Raw genomic sequence first — 19068 nt, 5'->3', positions numbered from 1 at the left:
TCTGCCCTAGCTGGTTTGGCTCAGTGAGTAGGGAATCAGCCTGTGGACTGAAGGGTCACAGGTTCAGTTCTGGTCAAGTGCACATGCCAGGGTTGCAGCCTCAATCCCCAGTAGGGGGCATGCAGGAGGCAGCTGATCAATGATTCTCTCTCATTATTAATGTTTCTATCTCTCTCTTCCTCTCCCTTTCTCTCTGAAATCAATAAAAATACATTTAATTGAAAAAAATCCACAAAAATCAGTTGATGCAGAAAGAGTGTTTGACCATTCCAATGCCCAAATATAATCAAATCTCAGATAACAAGGAATAGTTCATCACCACTACATGAGTATTACATGAAATATTGAAGGGTATTCTTTAAGAAGAGGAAGAAGAAGAAGAAGAAGAAGAAGAAGAAGAAGAAGAAGAAGAAGAAGAAGAAGAAGAAGAAGAAGAAGAAGAAGAAGAAGAAGGAGAAGAAGAAGAAGAAGGAGAAGAAGAAGAAGAAGAAGAGGAAGAAGAAGAAGAAGAAGAAGAAGAAGAAGAAGAAGAAGGAGAAGAAAGAGAAGAAGAAGAAGGCAACAAATCATGTCTATCAACATTGAATCTAAAAATAAAAATAAATGAACAAGAAATCTAATGAACAAAATAAACTGGTAAATAAAATAGAATAAGAGGCATGCAAAGCATAGAACAGACTGATGAATCTCAAGAGGTAGGGGGAAGAGTGGGAAGAAATTAATGAAAGATCTTACCTATGGATGCAGAGAGTAGGGTGGTGAAGGCCTGGGGCAGGGTGGAGGGGGGCAATGGGGGAAAAAAAGGGGGGACATCTATAACACTCTTAACAATAAAGATTTAAAAGAAAACTAAAGAACTTCTTCAACTTGATAAAGCAAACCTACAAAAAACCTACAGTTATACTGACAATGAACAAGTGGAATTTGAAATTAAAAACACAATACATTACATTTACATTAGGATTTTGGATGATGCTGATGTCTCAGTGTAGGTGCATCAGTTGTAACAAATGTATGACTTTGGTATGAGATGGTGATATACATGTGTGGGGGCAGAGGGTATATAAAAATCTCTGTACTTTTCCCTCAATTTTGCTGGGAACATAAAATTGCTCTTTAAAAAAATGTTGTTGTTACTATACCTACCTTTAAAAAATATATATTTTTATTGACTTTAGAGAGGAAGAGAGAGAGAGAAAGATAGAAACATCAATGATTAGAATCATTGATTGGCTGCCTCCTGCACACCCCCTACTGAGGATTGAGCCAGCAACCCAGGCAATGTGCCCTGACCAAGAATCAAATCATGGTCGTCGCTCAACCACCAAATCACTATTTTAAGTGAAGATCCACTATATCTCCCCAATATAAACATATACACATACATTTATTTCAGGCAAAAGTGTGCTTGGTAGAAGTAGTCTTTTAGGGGAGAGTATCTGCTTCATCAATGCAATGCAATAATCACAAAAAACTGGAAATAATCCATAAAACCATTAAGGAGTAAATAAACACACAAATTATGGTATATCCATACAATGGCATATTATAAAACAATAATATGGAACTACTGATACAACAAGAATGATGTCAAAAACATTATCCAAAGTGAACAAAACTAGACCAGCAAAGATAAGTAACTGTATAATTCCACTTATATAAAATCCTAGAAAAGACAAACCTATGCTATTTGTAAGCAGATTAGTGGATTCTAGGACCCAGGGATGTGAAAAGGGAATGAATTGTGAAGAGACACAAGTGAATTTTGGAGATGATGAAAATATCCTTTATAAATCATGATTATGTTGGTGGTTACACAACTATATATATGTCAAAACTCATGGAATTGTAATCTTAAAAATGATAACTTACTAGATGTAAATTATAACTCATTAGAGCTGACAAAAACAAAAGAAGAAATGCAATGAGAAAAATTGAAAGTGTGGCTTTCTGCGCTTCTAGGCATAAATTAACTGTGTTGTCAAATATGGTAGCTGCATGTGGCTATGGAGCACTTGAAACGTGGCTAATTGGAAATGAAATGTAAATATAGAATACATACTGAATTCAAAGACTTAGTAAGAGAATACAATCTAAAATATCTCATTAAGTTTTTTATATTGATTACATGTCTTAATAATATTTTGGTACATTCAGTTAAATGTATTAAAATCAATTTTACCTGTTCTTACTATTCAATGAGGCCACTAGAAAATTTAAAATTATATATGTGGCCCCCTTATAGTTCTGTTTCTTTACCATCTAATGCACTACTTTGGATAGTCAAGAGAGAGGATTTTTGGGGGAAAAAGATGTAAGAGTTGTTAAAGGGTATAATAAAGTTGAGAGCGGAGAAAAGAAGAAATTGTGAAGGAGGGGATCAATTGGCTAATATATAGTTAGCAAGGGTTTGAGTAACCCTGTCTCACATACCAGCAGGCCCTTGACCACCAGCTGCAGATGAGCACAGTCCACTGGAGCTGTGGAAGGCCAACTGAGTCTCAGCCTAAGGCCAGCTCTCAAGGGCTGTGTGGGTGGGCTGAGATTCCAGTCCGGTTGTGTGAGAAGAGCAGAACCTGTAGCTTGAGGTTGTAGATGCCTGAGGATCAAATTAGCAAATGAAAGAGGCCAAATTCAAGACTAGGTGGGAACAGTTAAATATAAAACAAAAGCCTGAAAAAAGTCAAGTGGTCGGCTAACTAGCAGCACTGGAATCCGATGGATCTCTTTATGCAGAAACTCTAGGCTTTCAACCGGACCAGTACAGTCTCTATACTTTATGATCTTCAGGTCATTCGTATGCACATTAAGACTTTAGAAGTAGATTCAATTTAGGGTGCAAAATAGCTAGAAAGGGGCAAAGGTGGGGCCGAGGATGGGGAGAGAGGAAGGCTAGAGAATGGACTGATATTTAGATCTGAACCATCCATTAAGCTAGAGCAGGTCACAATTTGACATCAAAATAGCTTTCATAATAAAGTCAGTGACTGGGCAGGAGCTGTTAAAGGTTAGACCAAGATGGGGATGGTGGTGGGACTCAGAAAATTAGAAATCAGATCGCCAGGGTTGGCCCTGTCCTCCCCCCACCCCTGCAACTAGAAGCTCTAGTGAAAGTGAAGTAAAAACCTAAACAGGAGGACTATGCAATTATAAAGTAAGTTAAGTAAGTTGGGCTTCTTGTACTTAGGGAATAGCAGTCTTTTTGTCTTTGTGTAGAATTATATTCCACTCTGTTCTGTTATCTGGAATTGATTATCTAACAAGTGGCACTCCACAAGCATTTGAATTGAAACATAATCAGCTTCAAATACATATTTTTTTAAACGTCACGTCAAAAGAATCGCTATCCCGTGCATTTCAAAAACTTTTTATTAACTTTGAAAATTCTTAAAATATTGTCCTGCACAGTTTTCCATCTTTCTGAGATCATCCAGTAAGTGAGTTTTTTAGGATAAATTATAAAATTTTTATGTTTGATTTTTCCTACATCTGTGAAATTCCACTTAAAATTCATAACTCTTGTATTTTTAACTTGTGTAGATGTCAGTAGACCTATTTTCCTTTATCATAGTGCACTTTACCATATTTTATTCCCTACACCACTTCAAAACTTGTGCATTTCTTTTAAAGGTAGGCATTGCGTTTGTCAATAAAAACTCAATAATTTGAGTAACAGTAATAGTAAATCCATTTGGCGTATTTAAACTTCTGCCTCACTTAATCCTCACCAAAACTCTAGGATATGAATATTACACCGTCCATTTTATAGATGTAAGAAATGAAGCTCAGTTACAGGTGGGGGGCACCCAGCCAGCATCTAAGTGTCTGAGCCAGAGGTGAAACAGGCTGCAGCGCCCATCGCGCATGCTCTGAAACACACATTGCTGTCTGGGTTGAATGACTGGTTAAATGTTGTCCCTAAGCTCATCTGCAGTGAGGATGAAAAAGAAAGATACAATGATCTAAATCATGAGCTCCCTGAGGGAAGGGACTCATCTCTTTCACTGCCCTGTCACCCCTTCCATGGCCAGAAGTAACAATAAGCGGCCCAGTCACAGAGCAGCGGGCGGATACCTGCCTGTGATGGGCACCGGGAGGGAAGGGGAAGCCAGGGAAGCTCCAGGTGTGAGCAGCGCCATGGGGTCAGGGCTCCCCAGAGCAGACCAAGGACTTTTAAATAGACTCTGAAGAACAGAGGGCGCTCACTCTTTTGGTGTGCTTCCCTCCCCTCCCCCCAGCACCCCAACATAACTAGCATGTGGCCCCACCCCTTTCAGAGACAGGCAGCCCTCCTCCCCCTCCTGCCCGCAGGTCCGGCTGAGCGCGGCCGGCTCAGCTCCCAACTCCCTCAGGGCGAGGTCTGGGCCTCCAGGGTGGAGGACAAACAGTGCTCGCTTCCCGGAGCCCAGGCAGGGGATGGGGGAGGGGCTGCTGACCTCTGAGCCCACGCCCGGCTCGCTTTGCTGTCATTCCCCACCAGCCCTTCCAGAGCTGCCTCGCCACATTCTTCAGCTTCCACAATCAGGGTTGAATCATCACTATCTTTAGAGTCTACTCCTAGCTCCAAAGGTCCCTCTTCTGTGCTCCCTTCCCAAACTAGAGTCAACTCAAAACTGCAGAGGTGCCCCTCACTCTACCCCCACTCGCGAGCCCCCCAACCCAACCTGGAAGGTAAGTCAAACTCTCAGGACTAGTGGGGAAAGCGGTGGCCGGCCAGAAAATGGATTTGCTTACTGACCTGGAATCCGTAGCGTGGATCTGGGCCAGAGATTTGCGGCTGCTCCCACCTCCAGCAAAGCAGAAAGACTCAGGGGCTAAGAGGCGGGGCGGGGGGAAGTGGGGGAGGGGGAGATGCCACTGATAGGGCTGGTCGGCCTAGCATAGCCCTAGGTCCTGCACTCAGGGGTGTGGTCACCACTGTCCCAACCTGCCCTGTGGTGTTTGCTTACAGAATGGCAAATTCGGAGGCCTTAGAGAACAACTGAAGGCCAGAGACCAGACTTCTAAAATGTCTTCACTTTTTGGCTTTCTGACATCATGTCAGTGTTCAATAACACTGATAACACACCTGTATTCCATATTCATATGTTAACTAAAGTAGCTAAGTGAATAGAAATATCTAAAGTTATAGGAGTGAGTCAAGATAACTGCTTGACATCCTAATGGCATCTTTTGCAAAATTATAATGAAAATGTATCAATTTAAAATGACAGATTATATTTTTAAGTTATATTTCATTTACATTTAACCTATATAACTGAGAGACTGTAAATGTGTGTGTTTGGATCCTATGAATGCACACAAAGTTTATAAAGCCCAGGAATTGTTACTACAGGGTTTCAATGGCACAGCAACTCTGAGAAGAGGTAGGCCAAACTTCTGCCCCAAGGATACAGAGATGATGAGCCTGACCTGGTCTGAAATTGTGGGTTGGGGAAGGGGGACCTACAGAGAGGAGGGTGTTCCGTTAAGTCAGAACAGGATTGGGCAATGCGTCTTCTTTCACTGAACATAACATTTTCAAGGTTAATTCATGTTGTATAATGTATGAGTACTTCACTCTTTTGATGGCTGAATAATATAACAGTGTATGTATTTTCCATGTTTTTATGGAATCCCTATGTATATATATATACATACATACCACATAATAATTGATATGGACATAGATAGGCAAATAGGTGTTTTTTAAAAAAAACAAACAAATAAGCTTCTTATTAATAAAGAAAGAGGATGGTCATCAATAGGATGTGGTACCTGGAAGCTCAAAAATTGTTTTTCATCTGATGTCTTCTGATTTTTGTTCTAGAGCTAAATTTTAAAATAATAACGGGATTGAGGGCTGTGAGGCTTGGAAAAAGTCAAGTGGGATGGGGAGAAACTGTTTCAGCTTCTTCCTCTCCCTATTCTTTCAATTTTTAAAAATCTGTCAAATTAAATGGGTAAAGCCATGATTTATTTGGGCATTCTCAGGGATAGCAGAGAATAATTAGATACAGATAACAGATAATAACCTTCCTATTAACACATCCTATTAGTAAAGAATTACATTTTAAAAATGGACAGCAAGCCCTGGCTGGGTAGCTCAGTTGGTTAGAGCAATGTCCCCATATGCCAAGGTTGCAGTTTCAATCTCCAGTCAGGGCACATACAAAATCACCCCTTTCTTTAAGGAACGTGGTTTAGACAAGGAATAAAGGAGCAAACATGAAAAAAAAATTGATAAAACAAGAATAAGTATTCTCAGTACCCAAGAGGATGGATCTTTTATTTTGGGCAGAGTATGGGAGTGGACAGAGTTGAGGTGTGAACTGGGTTTTTAAGGATGAGTTGACCTTTGACTAAAGTTCAGGCTGAGTTGCTCTTCTGAGTCTCAGAGAACATTAGTCTAAGCTAATCTGTGGTGTGAATAATTAATGATTAGTGAGCAAGCTACCAAATTACATAGCTATGTTTATATTTCTTTAAACATTTCTTAAAGAGTATATAAATTAACATCCGTTAGATATGAGTAGAATTTTGACTTCTCATTTTAATGATGAATATAATTTTTAAATACAAAACATATTTGGATGGAAAAGAGTGCTCTGTTCCTATACAATTATCTACATTTTGTTGAAAGGATGTGTCCACCTATATATGTTGCTGTGTGTTAGCATCTCTGAACTTGGGTACGTACACATCTGTGATTATGGACATGTGTAACTGGTAATAAAAATAATATCATTTCATGGAACTATCAATTTTTAGACATGAGAGTTCTCAGGGGTTCCCACTGTAAGAAAGATATTGCACTGGTAATCAAAATTGCATGCAAGGGATTAGGTAAGTCATTAGAGAGAAAATGCAAGTGAATACTGGGAAAAGTCCTATTTGGATGGTAGATTCCAGGTAAGTTATTACATTTCCCTCAGTTAGTTTTTCTTGAGATGCTAAGGATCAGAAGGGATTTGAATAATAGGTAGAAGAAAGTGAGGTGGGTATTAGTATAGATTTCTAAACAAATAAATCAAAGGTGGATTTTAGTAGAACATTTATTTTATTTTGTATTCACTCATTTGTATTCTATATTCCACCAGAAACATTTCTGCAAACCAATAAAAACTCTTTATAAACATTATTGTTAGTGACTGATTAATATTTGATAGTAAGTATATATTACATAGCATTATTTATTTACTAGAAGCCTAGTGCACAACATTTGTGCACTGGAGGGGGGGTCCCTCAGATCGGCCTGTACCCTTTCACAGTCCAGGACCCCTTGGGGGATGCCCACCTGCCAGGAGCAGGCCTAAGCAGGCAGACAGACATCCCCTGAGGGGTCTTTAGTGCTGCCGAGGAGGCAGGAGAGGCTCCTGCCACTGCTGCTGCACTCACTAGCTGTCAGCTGGCTTCTGGCTGAGCAGCGCTCCCCCTGTGGGAGTGCACTGACCACTAGGGGGCAACTCCTGATTGAACATCTGCCACCTGGTGGTCAGTGTGCGTTATAGCAACCAGTCATTCCCCCATTTGGTCGATTGACATATTAGCCTTTTAGTATATAGGATTGTCATTCATGCAGAATATAAAAGCTATTTTTCTTTTTTTATGCTATTGTAAATAATTCTGGAGTTAATGACTTTTTTTCATAAATCTTTGTGCTCATTTCAGACTATTTCCTTAAGCTACATTCCAAGAATAAGAGTTAGTAGGTCAAAGAGAATGAACATTATCAAGGCATTTGATTCATATGGCTAAATTCCAAATGATTCTACAGATGTATACTTTTATTGCAAGTATGTGATATAAATATGAAAGACCATCTCAAAAGATTACAAGTTTGTAATCTTTGTTGAGCAAAGATTTTTTAGACTATTATTACATTACACACAGTGAACAAAGAGTATAAAAATGTCAGCTAATCTATATTGTGAGTTGGAAAGAATTATATAAAAGTGGACATTATTTTATATCAGTAAGTAATAATGAAAATAAAATAGCCAATTAGGATCAGGACTAGGACATTTGAAATATCTTCCCCAAGTGTAGTCATAAGGCATGGTCCAATAGAAGCTGTCTTATCTGAGTCCCACTGCATGATCTGAATCACTTGCATGATTTATTTATTATTTCTTTTTAATTTATTTTCACTTAGAGTTGGCCTACAATATTATATTAGTATCAGGTGTACAACATAGTGATTAGACATTTATGTACCTTACAAAGTGATCACACTGATAAGTCTAGCACCCATTTGACACCATACATAGTTATTACAATGTTTTGACTATATTCCTTTGCTGTGCTTTACATTCTTGTGATGATTTTAATAACTGGCAATTTGCACTTCTAAATGCCTTTCACCTTTCTCACTCAGCCTCCAAACACCACTCCCATCTGGGGACCAAGAATTTGAGTAGAACATTCATTTAAATAAATTAGGACATGGCTGAGAATGACACAAGATAACTGAAAGATGTAGAGATAAGGATATGGTGAATATGAAATATGAAAAAATAAATATGAAAAGGGATTAAGTTGAGATCAAATTGGAAACCTTTAGTTACATCCCTTGACAAGATTTGAAAACATCTGTTTAGCCCCTTCCAAAATTGGCTTGGTCCTCACTCCATAAATAATAGGATTGAGCATTGGTGGGATGACCACATAGAGATTGGCCAGAAGGATGTGGACATAGCTTGGGATGAGTCTCCCGCCAAACCTATAGGCAAAGACAGAAAAGAGGGCAGGAATGTAGAAGAGTAGGATGACACAGACATGGGAGCCGCAAGTGCTCAGGGCCTTGGACCGGGCATCTTGAGAAGGGAGTTGAAAGACAGCTCGAAGGATGCGGATGTAGGAAACAGCGATAAGGATGATGTCCAGGCCAGTGGAGAGTAGAGCAGCTGCCAGCCCATACCAGACATTGATGGAGATATCAGAACAGGACAGACGGGCAATGCCCATGTGCTCACAAAATGTGTGTGCAATGATGTTGATCCGGCAATAGTGCAGGCGCTTGAGGAGAAAGATGGATGGAAACATGATGATGAAGCTGCGGGTCAGGGTGGCAGCAGTGATCTTCCCAATGACCGTGCTTGTGAGGATGGTGGCATACCGCAGAGGGGAGCAGATGGCAACGTAGCGGTCAAAGGCCATGGCCAACAGGACTGCAGAGTCGGCCACAAAGAGGAAGTGGATGAAGAACATCTGGGTGAGGCAGCCATCAAAGGAAATGTGGCTAGAACCTAACCAGAAGTTGGCCAGAGCTTTGGGCATCGTGGCAGTGGAGAGCAAGACATCAGCACTGGCCAACATGGACAAAAATATGTACATGGGCTCATGCAGGCTTGGCTGGGAGAGAATAACACAAATTAAAAAGCTGTTGCTTACCAGGGCGGCTACATACATGGCACAGAAGGGGATGGAGAGCCAGATGTGTAGATACTCCAGCCCAGGGATGCCAATGAGGAGGCAGCCTGCCATGCGCGTGTCTGAGTTGTTTGTAGCAGCTATGCTGTTAGTAGATAAGAGAGCCATGATTTTCTGTAGAACCCTCACCTGTGCCACAGGGGAGAAATAGCTTCAGACTTTGTAAACATTAGCAGAGTGCACATAAAAGCTTGCAAACAACCACAAGGTCTGCACATACTCACAGGTCCTCCAACCATTATGGGCTTTGCACACAGGTATATTCCCTACAGACAATCACACATGAGTTGTGCACAAAGTGCGCAGTTACAGACCCATAGATAGGCTCTCCATGCAGCTGCAAGACTTTCTGGAAACACAAGGCTCGAAAACATTACCAGACTTAGCACAGTGCCACAGGTTCGGAAAAGAGCAGGATTAACTAGAAAGTAAAAAACAATCTCTTTAATCTCGATGGGTATATAAATTGTAATAAACTGCAAAAGCCTCAGGCTGCAGTCCCATGTAAGAGTTCTGCTCTGTCAGACTGTGTGATTTTGGACAAGTCACTGTCTTCTGAATAACAATTTTTTTGACCTTTCAAAAAATGAGCATAATGCTTGTCTTGTTGGTGTGTTAAATTAAATCTCATCTGTGGAAACGTTATTAAGCTGTGTGGTGCTTCCTGAGTCACCTCTGTGACTCTGAAGTGTGGGGTTGTCACCTAGAACATGAAAGAAGGTGTAGAGCGATGCTTCTGAAAGTGTGGTGTCCAGGCCCGCATCATCAGCAACATTGGGGAACTTACAAATTCTTGGGCCCTCCCACCCTTGGGGTTGGAGGCAGCATTCTATGTCTCCATGCTAAAGTTTATGAATCACTGATGTAAGAAGTTTTTTACTTTCTTCCCAGTCTATTCTATAATCTACATGTCTATGTCTTCTGCCAGGACCAATAATGTCTCAGCTCTAATTGGTTTCTGCATCATTCTCTATGAAAATGTTCAGGCTTCAATGAAATCTAACCAGTGTTTTCCTCATCACTTAGCTAGGATGTGAAGGAAATGACAACCATACAAATAGACTCAATTACATGTTAGGCCCATTGACTCTTCCTCAGTTCTATTGCATTATTCTCACAATGAATATATAACTTTACCACTGCCCAAATGAACATTCCTCCCTTTCAACTGAATTTCCCTCATACATAATGGAGACTTCAAGACTATCAGGAGACAACTGCTCATATTATTCCACTCTTGTAAATTTATCTTATCTCTGTACCCATCCTCCTCTCATTTCCTCCGTTCTCAGAGAAACTAGTGTTGATGTCCCTTCTGCCTTTCAATGTCTCCCTTGTTATAGTTATATTTTACTCTACCCAGGAACAAGAAAGCTCCCTGAGTTTACTTATTTATTTTTTATTTATAGAGTGTAAAGATAAAATAAGTCAATTGTATTTTTCTACACTAGCAGCAAATAACTATACAATCACATTTTAAAAGTTTGTAGTGCAATACAAACATAGAAGCATACGAAATGTATGTTAAAAATATAATCCACTTAGCTCAAATTTGCAAAGCTCTACACTGAGAATTACAGAATATTGCTGGGAGAGATTTTTTTTTAATGTAAACAAATGGAGATATATACCATGTACACAAAATGGGAAGACCAATAGATTGTTAAACTATTGATTTTCTCAAAAATAAATTTATAGTTAGTTTTTTATTTAATTTGAAATTTTTAGCTTTGTTGAGGCATAAGTAATAAATAAAAATTATATCTATACAAAGTGTAAATATAACTTAATATATGAATACATTTTGACATTATTACCACAATCAAGTTAATTAACACATCAATCACTTCACATAGTTACCTTTCTTTTTTGTAGCCTTAAGTTATTTTTATTTTTCCTTTTTATTGAATTTATTGGAGTGACACTGGTTAACAAAATTATACAGGTTTAAGGTGAATAATTCTACAACACACCATCTGTACAGTGTATTGTGTGCTTACTACCCCAAGTCAAGTCTCTATCCATCACTGTTTGTCCTCCCTATACTCTCCTCCACTCCCCTCAGTCCCCCTCCCCTGGCAATCACTGCACTATGTGTCCAAGGGTTTTTTTATATTTTGTTTTTTTTCTCAATCCTTCCACCCCCCAGTTCCCACTGCCCCACAAACACAGCTGTAAGCCTGTTCTCTATAAATCTATCTCTATTTTGCTTGTTAGTTCATTTTGTTCATTAGATTCCATATATGAGAGAAATCATATGATATTTTTCTTTCTCTGACTGGCTTATTTCACTTAGCTTGGTGCTCTTTAGGTCCACATGCACATACACATGTAAACACAAACACACATATCGTCAGATGCAGTCATGTATATGTTTATATATGCATGCATATGTGTATAAGTTTGTATGTATGTATATCTTCAAGAATAATTTCCCCACCTATTCTCTGAGTTCTTTTTCTTTCCTACCTCCTCAGGGACTTTGTTCCATCAATTATCTCCCCTCTTCTTTACCCCCAGTTTGTCCTAATTTCCTAGATCATTATCTTTATTATTTATGAACATTCAAATATTTTTAACCTTGAAAACAAACGAAAAGTTAACAGCAAAAATAAAAAAATATTGTATTCTGCTAACCTGTCTCACTACTTCCTGTCTGTCTCTCTTCTTTCCTTCAGAATCATGCCTTTCATGAAACTCTAGATTTGGCTTTGATTTTTTTACTCAGCTCTAGTTCTTCCCTTGTCCCGACCTTCCTTTCTGGTCCTCATTAAGGGCTCCTCTGTCCTTGCTGGATGGCTCACCAAGGCGCTTCCTATTTCTCTGTTTCCAGGCTCCCCTCACTCTTCACTGTCCCTGGCTGATCTTTCCACCTGCCTTGGCCTCATTTAGCCTCATGTACTAATACCTCCCAAATCTATATTTGCTACCTATATTGCTTTTTAAGCTTCAGATCCATTTACTGAAAGACCTCCCAACTGATTTCCTCACCTGCAGTCCTTCCAGTCTCTAAACCAGTCTCCACATACAGAGTGGGGCAAAAGTAGGTTTACAATTGTTAATATGGAATCTAATACAATAATTAATAAACAATAATACAAGCATAAACTCTGTATTTCACTTACTCACAACTGCAAACCTACTTTTGCTCCACCCTGTATAAATTATATTTCCAAAGCTAATTCGGAGTGTACTACTTACCTGACAATAGAGAATAATTTCCCATTGTCTAATAGATTAAGTGCACACATTCTCTGCTTTGTCTACCAATACTGGACAAATGCATGTTTCTGAATTTGCTCTTCTTTCTCTGTGATCTTTTATTTATTTTTAAAAATACAGCTGTATTGATTTCAGAGAGTAAGGGAGAGGGAGAGAGAGAGATAGAAACGTTAATGATGAGAAAGAATCATTAATTGGCTGCCTCCCGCATGACCCCTACTGGGGATTGAGCCCACAACCCGGGCACGTGCCCTTGACCGGAATTGAACCCAGGAACTTTCAGTCTGCAGGCCGATGCTCTATCCACTGAGCCAAACCGACTAGGGCTGTGGTCTTTTATACAACCCACTTCCTTTAACTTCATCTTTCTTTTTAGTAGCCAGTTTATATTTCTCACTCAGGAAGACATTCCTCATTTCCCAAGGCTGGGTTATGCCTACATTGCCTGGCAGTTATCTATTTCTCTCTCTAGCATTTACTACACTTGAAATATTTTCAGTCCCAATATATGATGAGCTCCTTAAGAGTCAGCACTGTGTCGTGTTCACTGGTGTGTGGAATAGAGATGATATGTAGTGAATGTTTTAAAAAATCATAGAATAGGGAAGTCCTCACCCACTCAGCCATGTAAAGTTCACACTGTCAAGGACACAAACTCAGATAAAAATCACAGGTTTTATCTGTTTATAATAACATTCCCATCTCAGCTGTGGTCTGTGCCATTTGTTGTGCTCACTCTTCCCACAGCATCACTCATCATGCTCTTCTTCCTCCACTGCACATTCCCACCTTTGTCGGTCATGTCAGCACCTGCATAAACTTTTCTGATTTCAGTTCTCCTAAATCATCCACCTCCAAGACAGCCTTTGTGCACAGCATCTCCCTGCCATTTATCATGTGATTTCTGTTTTTACTCCAATTAGGCACCCATTGAAGTCGCCATACCCCCACACTCGACAACAATCCGAAGAGCTCCACTTACAGTTGTCTCTCTGACAGCCCCCTTTTCAGATCTTCATTCATATGCTCAGTTCCCTTACCCACTGGTTCATGCTTCTATCATCTTTGGAAAAATTACCAGAAAAACTATCCCTTTTAGTCCAGTGAATTCATTTTCCCATCTGTCTTTCAATCATTTATCTGACTTCACCATCCAGAAACCTTGTTCTTTATAAGTTGTCCCTCAAATGCAGTAGAATAACTGTATGTAGTGAATGTTTTTAAAAAATCATAGAATAGGGAAGTCCCCACCCACTCAGCCATGTAAAGTTCACACTGTCAAAAACACATACTCAGATAAAAATCACAGGTTTATAATAACATTCTCATCTCAGCTGTGGTCTGTGTCATTTGTTGTGCTCACTCTTCCCACAGGACAGACCTTTTCTGTTGTTCCTCAGTGTCTGAAGATAGAACCTCTGTCATTTATGATTCTTACATCCTCCTTAGGAGCCAAGTATGAAGTGTACTGACCACCAGGGGGCAGATGCTCTTTCAATCACCTACTCATCAATCTCCCCATCCTCACCAGGGAAGTAACCCTCCAAACTGCCCTTCTCCCATCCCACTCTTCAGGAAAACACAGTTCAATCCAGACAACCTAGATAATTCTTTAGCCCTCCACCCCTCCTTGAACATTGCTATAGAGCTGTCCATTCATCTGGTACTTATTTCCTATCAATTCCTCCACATCTATAATCTCCTCTCCATCCTGAAAATTTCTGACCTAGACTTACCTCCTCGATGCTACCTTCTCAGACTCACAGTGTCTCAGTTCAATATTTCACACACAGCTTAACTTCCTTAATATATAGAATTGAATCTCAGGTCTTGCTTCATACAATGTTTATTCCCTCCTGTCCTTTGGGAGCAGAGATTCCCCTCCCTCTTTTTATCCTTCCTTCCCTCAGCTACAAATTCCTCCTTCACCACTTGGGCAAATCTGCCTTTGTTCAAATGGGAATTTAAGGCACATAGGGATATGTTTTGGCAAAGAGCCAGATGGAATAGATATATTGTTAGACACTCTGAGCATCTAAGGGGGGTGGTCAGCACCAACTCAGAGGCTCTTAGCCTAAAAGTTTTCATTGAACTTGCTTTTGCATTTCCCATTTCAATATTACCCTCCATACATTCACTCCTACTCTTTCTCCCCATTGTCCTTCCTATAGCATTTTTCTTTCAGGCTTCTTTCACCTATCACCTGTCTAGAGTTTATTTTTAAATCCCTAGTTCTTTTTTCTTTTTCTTTTTTTTTCTCATTGCTTTGTCTTTATCCTTTCACTAATCCTAAGATCTATCATATTTATATGTCATCCTAACAGAAAGGATATATGGAAATTATCACCCCAGTCTTATTCAAAAATTTGATAAGCCTGGATTTATCTGTTCTTTGGGTCAGAATTTCAGGTCAATGTCCCCTTACTATGACCAGTAATTATAACACAGCAGTGGGTACAGAATGCTGTGGGAGTTCAGAGACCAGAAGAATAATTCTTCCTGGTATTTGTTGGGGAGGCTTTATAGACAGTCCCACTGCAGTGGGATTAAACAGTCCCACTGCAGTTGGGATTAAAACAATTGTGTGTGTGTGTGTGAGAGAGAGAGAGAGAGAGAGAGAGAGAGAGAGAGAAGAGAGAGGATATTGTGAGAGCCAACTGAGACAATGAATGTGAAGGATTTCACAAATAAGATAAAGACAAATAGTGGTGGTAATGCTTTGGAGAATTTGAGTTGAGGGATAAGATGGAAACTAGATTGCTAGAACCAGAGCAGAAACCAAGAAACTAAAGACTAGTATTCAGAAGATAGAAAATAGTGTCAATCAGTCTCAGGTTCTTATAAAATGAGAATGTCTCCCCTCTCTGAGCCAGACCTTACTTAATTTTGTGGGTCTGTTTGTTAATTGAGAAAAGGTTTCCTTTCTGAAATAGCTTTCAGTATATTCATTAGGCTGTTCAACTATGGTCACTACCAAATGTCCTTCTGCTATTCCAGAGTCCCACTCAGGAAATCTCTTTACTTTTAGTTGTCATGTCTATGTAGGCTCCTCTTGACTATGGCAGTTTAGTTTTCAATCCATTGTTATATTACTTCAATTTTTAAAATGGCTTTTTGTGTGTTTTTCTTTTAAAATGTTAAATTTTTTCTTTCATATTGTCGGAATGGGTGAGATTGGTGTCGTGTGCTCAATGTGAATTTTTCCCATGAAATTCCAACTCTGACTTGTTGAAATGAGAGAAAGTCAGTTTCATGTAAGGAGCCCAGAGATCTGAGCATTCACTCACACAGCCAGGCAAAATAATAAATATAATTTTAGGGAAACAGAAGTTTATTTTACCCATTTTTATCTGCCACAGTTGATATACCAAGCTAATTGGTGTACAGCCATCTTTAAAACTCTGGTCTATTTTGCTCTGAGGCATTCTGGACTTGGTCTGGTTCAGTAAAATGGAAAGAGTAGTTAGCATCACAAAATTATAATGTATCTTCAGCTCTTTCTGCAGATGCAAAACTTGCTTTGTTTTATGTATTTCTTACATGGTTAGAAAGACAATCCACAAATAAAAAACCTATGTAAAACACTGAGATCTATAGTATTTTGGGGGAGGAGTGGCAATACATGAACAAAATCAATAAAATGAAAGGAGAATAAGGAAGTGATAATATTAAGAATAACTTAGGTTTCACCAAGATGGTGGCATAGGTAAACACCGGACATTGCTGCCTCCCACAACCTCTTCAAAAATACTACTAAAAGACGGAACAGATATCATCCAGAACCACAGGAAGGCTGGCTGAGTGGAAATTCTACAACTAGAAGGAAAGAGAAAAGCATACTGAGACTCACAGGAGGCGCAGTGCGGAAGTAAAATACTAAGGTGCGGAGGTGCATGCGGAGCGGGCTGGCGGCTGAGGGCATGGTTGTTCCTTTTCAATCGGGAGGGAGTCTCAGGCTCTGAGCTCCAGTTCCGGGTGAGTTTCTAGGGACCCATGCTCATACGGGAGAAGCGGGACTGTCTGGCATCGGTCGGAACTTGAGGGCAGCTTTCTCTCTAAGGGGCTTCCAGCAATTACCAGGACATTGAGAAGCAAAGCCTCTGAGGGCAGGACTGAGAGCAGCCATAACTGCTAGCCCCACCCTGTTGATCCTGTGGGACCCACCCTGCCCAAGCCCTGCAGGGAGGCTTTTGCTGGATAGCCTCAGGCAAAGGCTAGATTAGCACCTCCCTAGAGATCCAGGAGCCAGGAAGCCCAGAGGTCAGAGTGGTACCATCCAGTTTGCAGCTTCCTGGAAACATAAAGGACACACTCAGGGGGCAGACTCAGTGAGCACCAAAGCCCCATTGAAGCAAGTCTTGCCCCAGAGGGCTGTCTCCAGCACAGAAGTTCTCCCACTGCAGACACAGCTGATTCTCACAGCCAATTGGCCTGGAGGCCAATTCCTCCCAGTGATACCTACAACAATCAAGGCTTAACTACAACAAGACTGTGCACAAAGACCACAAGGGGGTGCACCAAGAGTGTCCTCCTCAGGAAATTGGGGAGGCTGAACCACTGGGCCCTAGAGGACACTTAGCACAGAAAACCACTGTATCAACACAGGGAAGCATGAAAAAAAATGCGGAGACAAAGAAAAAAGACACAAATGACAGAAATGGAGGAAAGCAAACTACTGGAGATAGAGTTCAAAACCACACTTTTAAGGTTTTTCAAGAATTTTCTAGAAACTGCCGATAAACTTAATGAGATCTACAAGAAATCTAATGAGACCCTCGATGTTGTGATAAAGGACCAACTAGAAATTAAGCATGTGCTAGGGTGAGGGACTGTGCCATGGAAGGGTTACAGAATGTTACAGAATGTGCTGGGAGGGGGGACTGACGTATGGGGAAGGATTGTGTTGCCAGGATATGAGGATTGTGTATGTACTGGGAGGAGGGACTGACGTATGGAGGGGGGTTGCAGGGTTAGGAAACATGGAAGAAAAATTGCTAGATTGTCTTAGACCAGTCAGGTGTGACTCTGTTTACCCCCCCTTTGTGCTTATGAACTTTCTGTGAGCTTCTAAGGTAACACTGTTTTGCTATAAAAATCATAATGCACACTTGCTCTTTACCACATGCCGCGAGGCTTCCCAGAGGGGGAAGGTACGGGCTGTGGTCAGCTGGCCAGCTTAATAAAAAGGCTTTCAAATTTAAATTCTGAGTCGGTGGTCTATCTCGTTGAGCCAACCCATAACAAGCATACACTGACTGAAATAAAGAATATTATACAGACTCCCAACAGCAGAATAGAGGATTGCAAGAATCAAGTCAACGATTTGAAATACGAAGAAGCAAAAAACACCCAACCGGAAAAGCAAAATGAAAAAAGAATCCAAAAATACGAAGATAGTGTAAGGAGCCTCTGGGACAGCTTCAAGCGTACCAACATCCGAATTATATGGGTGCCAGAAGAAGAGGGAGAGCAAGATATTGAAAACCTATTTGAAGAAATAATGATAGAAGACTTCCCCTACCTGGTGAAAGAAATAGATTTACAAGTCCAGGAAGCACAGAGAACCCCAAACAAAAGGAATCCAAAGAGGACCACACCAAGACCCATCATAATTAAAATGCCAAGGGCAAAAGACAAAGAGAGAATCTTAAAAGCAGCAAGAGAAAGAAACTCAGTTACCTACAAGGGAATACCCATACGACTGTCAGCTGATTTCTCAACAGAAAGTTTGTAGGCCAGAAGGGAGTGGCAAGAAATATTCAAAGTGATGAATGCCAAGAACCTACAACCAAGATTACTTTATCCAGCAAAGCTATCATTCAGAATTGAAGGTCAGATAAAGAGCTTCACAGATAAGAAAAAGCTACAGGAGTTCATCACCACCAAACCAGTATTATATGAAATGCTGAAAGGTATCCTTTAAGAAGAGGAAGAAGAAGAAAAAGGTAAAGATACAAATTTTGAACAACAAATACACATCTATCAACAAGTGAATCTGAAAATCAAGTGAATAATCTGAGGAACAGAATGAACTGGTGATTATAATAGAATCAGGGACATAGAAAGGGAATGGACTGACTATTCTTTGGGGGGAAAGGGGTGTGGGGGATACGGGAAGAGACTGGACAAAAATCGTGCACCTATGGATGAGGACAGTGGGTGGGGAGTGAGGGAGGAGAGTGGGGTGGGAACTGGGTGGAGGGGAGTTATGGGGGGAAAAAAGAGGAAGAAATGTAATAATCTGAACAATAAAGATCTACACTAATAAAAGAGAAACATGGTAATTGGCGTACGACTGCTACCCTTCCCATTGGCTAATTAGCGAGATATGCAAATTAATCACCACCCAAGATGGCGGTTAACTGTCAACAAAGATGGCGGTTAATTTGCATATGTAGGCACAATGCAGGAAGGCAAAAGCGAACGCACAGAAGA

General features: G+C 40.3%; 1 protein-coding gene across 1 annotated transcript; it reads right to left on the bottom strand.

Annotated features, from left to right (window-relative positions):
* Positions 1–8538: 8538 nt before the first annotated feature.
* On the bottom strand, positions 8539–12662 carry LOC102441533 (olfactory receptor 52B6). The gene is made up of 2 exons (XM_014460688.1): positions 12613–12662; positions 8539–9562 (listed from the first exon to the last, which is right to left on the bottom strand). Exons 1-2 carry the CDS (start codon positions 12660–12662, stop codon positions 8539–8541), a joined length of 1074 nt encoding a protein of 357 aa, XP_014316174.1.
* Between the last annotated feature and the right edge of the window lie 6406 nt (positions 12663–19068).

Source organism: Myotis lucifugus, unplaced genomic scaffold, assembly GCF_000147115.1.
Source record: "Myotis lucifugus unplaced genomic scaffold, Myoluc2.0 scaffold_138, whole genome shotgun sequence".
In the NCBI taxonomy this organism is placed as follows: domain Eukaryota; kingdom Metazoa; phylum Chordata; class Mammalia; order Chiroptera; family Vespertilionidae; genus Myotis; species Myotis lucifugus.
Note: the sequence above shows the minus strand (reverse complement) of the source record. Positions and strands in the feature narration are given on the sequence as shown.

Excerpts from the sequence above, each read along its gene's own strand:
- LOC102441533 (XM_014460688.1), bottom strand. The coding sequence starts at position 12,662 with ATGTGTGCACTTAATCTATTAGACAATGGGAAATTATTCTCTATTGTC. Across the intron at positions 9,563-12,612 it reads AAATTATTCTCTATTGTCAG|CTATTTCTCCCCTGTGGCAC; the intron begins GTAAGTAGTACA and ends CAAAGTCTGAAG.